At 37.4% G+C, this 6,000-nt stretch overlaps 1 protein-coding gene across 1 annotated transcript; it reads left to right on the top strand.

The window, feature by feature from the left end:
* The first annotated feature begins 539 nt into the window (after positions 1-539).
* LOC135679607 (cell division cycle 20.1, cofactor of APC complex-like) lies at positions 540-4,684 on the top strand. The gene is made up of 2 exons (XM_065193553.1): positions 540-1,487; positions 4,535-4,684. The coding sequence occupies exons 1-2, from the start codon at positions 540-542 to the stop codon at positions 4,682-4,684; spliced, it is 1,098 nt and encodes a 365-aa protein (XP_065049625.1).
* Positions 4,685-6,000: the final 1,316 nt, after the last annotated feature.

The raw sequence follows: 6,000 nt of genomic DNA, 5'->3' as shown, positions 1-6,000 counted from the left end.
AATTTAACGTAGATGATCGCTGTATATAACGGTGTGATGTCAAACTACCCGCTACGTAGATTGGGTAAATATAACGGAACGATTTTAGAATGTAACGCTTGGGCTGGGTGGCATCTATATAACCCGAGGGCCCACTCTGTTGCAATCACAACAACTTCTCTCCCCTCGCGCGCTCTCCTCCTCTCGGCTCTCGACTCTCGACTCTCGGCTCTCGGCTCTCGACTCTCGACTCTCGGCGATCTCGTCGTTCTGCGAAGGTCGGAACTGCTCTCCGACGAACACGAACGGGCACAGCTGCGAGGGTCCTTCCCTTCGATTTTTATTGAGGTGATCTCATTCCTTTCTTTTTTTCTCTTGTTTCGTTTCGCTTGGTTCTTCATCCGTCGAAATTTTGATTAGGGTTCAGAAATTTTGTTGGTCTTGGGGTTCTTTTAATCGATTCTTGGTTGTCGACTTTCTTGTGGGAAGATCGATCTTTCTGGTTTTCTCGATCGTTTTTCGTCACCTAGCCAGTCTCGTTCTGGTTTCGATTGGAAAATATGTCTTCTTCGCGTTCTAGGCGTGTGGAGTACGACCGCTTCATCCCGTTCCGGTCGGCGATGGACATGGACTACGCACGCTTTGCCCTAACGGGGCCTTCGAGACCGCAGCGTGATGGTTCGAGGGAATCCCCATCGAGCGTGGCGTACCAAAAGCTTCTTGACGAGTGCATTTTGAAGAACAGGTCTCGTATCCTCGCTTTCAAGACTGCACCTGAAGCGTCGGCCAGCAAGCTGCCCGAGTTTGACGAGCCCATTCGGCCGCAGAAGAAGCAGCAGAGGCGAATCCCTAAAGAACCAGAGAGGGTTTTGGTAATCCACGGCTTGTTGGATGATAATGTTTTGAATCTCCTCGACTGGGGAAGCAATAATGTGTTGGCGATTGGCCTTGAGGACGCAGTGTATCTCTGGGACGCTGCAGAAGAGTCGACTAAGCTTCTACAACCCGTAGAAGACAGAGGACCTATCACTTGCATCCGCTGGTCGCCAGACTGTGCAGTTCTTGCTGTCGCATTTGGCAATTCAGATTTATCCCTGATTGATCCAGCAACAGGACATGTCGTGGATGGGATGGAAGATGAGAACCAGGCCCCTGTGTTGTCACTTGCGTGGAGAAGTAATTCAATCTTGACAGTCGGAAGATTTGATGGCACTGTTGTTGATTATGACTTTAGAAAGGATGACATGTTCATCTGTTTCTATAATGGGCATCGGCGTGGAGTTTGTAGTCTTAAATGGTCCGTGTTGTCAGGGCGGTATTTGGCGAGTGGAGGGCAGGACAAACTAGTGCACATATGGGATGCCTGCATGCCTGTCTCACGTGACCATCCACGTCAACGTCAATGGCTTCACAGGATCAGCAGCCACACTTCCATTGTGAAGGCCGTTGACTGGTGCCCAACTCGGAGCAACCTGCTGGCTTCTGGTGGAGGTTGCAATGATCATTGCGTTAAGTTTTGGAACACCGTTAACGGTGCTTGCTTGAACTCGATTGATGCTGGCTCTGAAGTTTGTGCATTGCTATGGGACAAAAACAAATCTGAATTACTGACCTCCCATGGTTCGCCGAACAATCAACTCACCTTGTGGAATTACCCATCCATGACGAGAGTGGCTGAGGTTTCCGGTCATTCATCCCGGGTTCTTTCCTTGGCTGGGAGTCCACTGGGAGGTGTAGTAGCTTCTGCAGCAGCAGATGAGACAGTCAAGTTTTGGAATATCTTTGAGACTCCCAAAATAACAAAACCTGAACTGCCCTTTGCCCAATTTAATGTCATCATAAGATGAAAAGGTGGATAGGTGGAAATGATTAAGATTCCAAATGGAAGACTTCTCTAGTGCTTGGCATGAAGATCTGTTGTTGGTAACATTGCGATGGGAAGTTTCGTGGTGTCAAAGAGGCAGTACATTTTCATACAAGTGCATGGATTCGAGATCTTCAAATATGAGCGCAACCGCCTAAGGTAAGTTAGAAACCTTACAGCCTTTTACAGAATTTTAGTAGGCTTATTTACAACATGACTATCATTGCAGCTACGAGTCTGATTTTTGTTTCCTATTTATTGTTTATCATTTCATAGTTATCGATATGATTATTGCCCAATTGATGAAACATGTGGTCTATAATTTTTGCCCAATTGTTATAATCTAATTATGTGGTTTAAAGTGATTTTAATTTGCTTCTCTTGTGTTTCTTTTTTGTAAGTTACTATCTTTGTCTCATTTTTGTTTGAGAATTTTTGTGCAGACTATATATTTTGTTGTGTATGCTAATCATGCATAATTAGATCAAACTGATAGATGCTTATTGTTTTTTTTCTTTTTTGAGTTCAGATTTCTTATGATATTCAATATGGCCTTGATATCACATGAAGACATCACATTGCACACCTAGAAGAGTGTTTGACAATCGAGAGATCTATGCATTATAAGAGGTAATTGCCTATGGCCTTATGTTTCTATTTTTTCTTTCCGACTATAAGTTTCCTATGATATAAGTTAAACTTAAGAATTTTATATTCTTTTAGGACTATAAAGAAACTTTGAAGATTGAACTGTGTAGCTCTATTGCCAGAACAAAGCACTTGTAATATGGCCTTAAGTATCACATGAAGATATCACATTGCCAAAACAAACTTTGAAGATTGAACCGTATAACAAACTTCAGATTTCCTTTTCCATTTTTTTTGAGTTGAGATTTCTTATAACATTCAATATGGCCTAGTTATCACATGAAGACATCACATTGCATATCTAGAAGTGTGTTTGACAATCGTGAGATCTATGCATTATAAGAGGTAATTGCTTATGACCCTATGCTTCTTTTTTCTTTTCGAACTATAGGTTTCCTATGATATAAGTTGAACTTCAGAATTTTATATTCTTTTAGGACCATTTAGAAACTTTGAAGATTGAACTGTGTAGCTCTATTGCCAGATCAAAGTACTTTCACATGATGAATTTAAAATCTTGCTATGGTGTCTTTGCTAAATCTTTATTCACAGATACAAAGATATTAAAGCATCTTTGGATTTGCTTAGAGGGTGAAAATATGGAAACTTATGGTGTTGCACAACTATAATCATATTCAACAACTAAGAGATCTATGCATAATTTTGATCTAAGATGTAACTTCTTATGTCTTTATTTTTTGGGTGACTAAAGGTTCCCTAAAATATCCATTAGCCTTCAGATTTTTTATGTTCTTTTAGGACCATTCTAGAACCCGTGAAAACTTTTATTTGGTGTAGATATTATTTCACTACGGAGTACTTCATTTCACTTGAAATAGTATTTTTTTTATGTTTATTTGCATATACAAAGATACTAAAGCATCTCAGGATTTTGTTTAGAGGGTGAAATAATTTAGAAAATTGTGGAGTTGCAAAACTAGAATTGTGTTTGACAATCAAAAGACTGTTGATCAACCACTCAGATATTGTTTAAAAAACTGTTCATGAAATGAATAATTTTCAATTTGAAATTTTTCGAAAATAAAGATAAGTTCAAGAGTGAAATCCAAGCCTAAAATTTTTTGTTTTTAGTAAGATGTGTCATAATTTCTGTAGAAAGCAGTTATTCAACCTAAGAGAACTGCAAACCACAGTATATACCATACTAGTAAAGAGATACCAAACAAATAAATCTATGAGCTTGATAAAGGTGAGACATTGTAATTCTGTTTATTATGTTTTTCCCTGTGAAATAAACAAAAATATCAAATTTATATGTCTTTCCATGAATAGATTATGTCTTCTGCAACATAGATACACTTCTGATCCTAAGATAGGGCTTGAAAAATGGTGTCAAATGGGATATAATGCAGTTCTAAAGTTTGGAAGTTAGCTTACTAGACCAACAGTTCATAAATGCTTCATTATAGTGATAGTGGAGTAGTTCGGGTCCTTCCGATTAACAAGATCTTCATTAAAGGTTTCGATTTGGATTTATCTTGCTGAATCAGCTGTAGTTGTAGCAGAGTGGTAGCAATGTTCATGAGCTTGATAGACAAGCTTGCTATGTTTCATATAAATGTTCACCAATTAATGACATGGCTACTATTTCAGTATTTTTTCAATTATGCTATTGTGGTCATTTACCACAAGTTTCAGCATCCAAGCACTATATCTGAAATTTGCCTTTGTAAGTATAACACCGACCTTTGAGTTGGTATTTCTTGTTTCCAACTTCCCTATTTGTTTACTGAGATTAAGGTAGCAGTAGCGGTTGTGATTATTTATTGCGATTCCAGTAATATCACATGTGGTACCAAGTTTGAATTTGACACGATAATTCCGATTGATTTATTTAAGTCATCATTTTTTTTAATAATCTATTCATGATCTTATTGGTTGTAATGGAGAGACAAATTGAATATTGGGTAAGCATTTGAAGTTTCCATCACCAAAGTTACCATCCCTTCCAACACCTCTACCTCTGTGCCCCTTGCCATCATCATATATATCTTGTAAACTATCATTGGCCTTATGGACAAGGCTAATGCGGTGGAGATTGATGATCCTCAGAAAGCTCCAGAGCTTGATCGAGACAAACAAGAAGCTGCAGTGAAGCTCATGGCCAACGGTGCGTGCACCCTTTGCAACATGGGGAAGGTGCATATACAACCTTCTTTTTCTCTTGATTAATGGTTGTTGGTGTTTGAATTATAAAACTAGAAATCAGTTTTATGTTGTGAAATTATGCATTTTTTTATTGATGCGCATATGGTTAGCTCACCCTTATTATCCAGAATAATAATTATTCATACTGGTCAAATTTTGTTATTCTCCCCTCTGTTTCAAATGGTCTGAATATTTCGTACCTGATGTGGAGCCATCCATAAAAGATCCTTCTACTAGGTGCTTGTTAGTGTTTGACTTGAAGCCTCACACTTTGAATATAAATTTGAGAGAATTTGTAACATGAATGAACAACTAGTTACTTTTTTTTTTTCAAAAGTGGACGACTTTATATAAAATCTCCAAGCTGATATGCTAGACATTGTTTGTCATAAATGAACTAACAAAATGAAAGAAAGCCGGAAGAACTCGCAAGACTGAATGTTACATCTTTGGACAATGTATCATTCGAACTAGAAGCTCAACTTAAACACACACTTTTCCTTCATTTGAATTAATGAATTGGTCCTCCCCTCTTTTTCTGTGCTTTCTGAACTTCTTAATGAAATATTTCAAATTGTTTTGAAGAGTTCAATTATTCCAAGAATTACTTCAATGCATTTTAGTGATATACTAAGTGAACTGGTTTTGCAAAAAACTTAGAAGTCATCTATTATTTTTTTGTTGAGCCTGCATATGGATTTTAAGAAGGAATATAGACACCATTTTTAAGTTCCATCATATTTTTTCCTCTTTTTCCCCTTTTCCTCCATAAATTTACAGTAAGGGTCTTTCCATAATTGTCAATATTATAACAAATGTCTACTATTATTCATAACCGTCAATATTTTCAGCTTCATACAATGAGATTTTGCCTAATGTCACTAATTATAGATTAAGTTGTTTGCAAATTGTTTCATGCTTAAAGATATTTCACCTCCAACAATTTTCTCATAGATTGACATTTGTGATGCTTCAGTCATATGTTGAGGCTTACCTTTCATTCATGTTATGATCAAGGCACATTGCTTTTTTTTATCATTCAGGGACAAAGAGACTTAGAGCATTGATGTTTCATTTACTGGAATTTGAGAATCAGGTTCAAGTATCCTTTCTTTATTGAATATTTTGGTTACTCCTTTACTAGAAAGTATCTATGGTGGTTTCTCAAATTTTATCATTGAAAAGTCTACTGCACTAATTAATTCTCTTTCTTGTCTAACTTCTGGCCTGCCTCTTAACATTCTGTAATCTTTTTATCAAATTAGTTATAATTACTAACAAAGAATTGTGACTTCTATTAGTCTTTCTGTTATGTACGAAAGAAAAAAAGAGATCTTATC

Source organism: Musa acuminata, chromosome BXJ1-1 (assembly GCF_036884655.1).
Source record: "Musa acuminata AAA Group cultivar baxijiao chromosome BXJ1-1, Cavendish_Baxijiao_AAA, whole genome shotgun sequence".
Lineage (NCBI taxonomy): Eukaryota > Viridiplantae > Streptophyta > Magnoliopsida > Zingiberales > Musaceae > Musa > Musa acuminata.
Note: the sequence above shows the minus strand (reverse complement) of the source record. Positions and strands in the feature narration are given on the sequence as shown.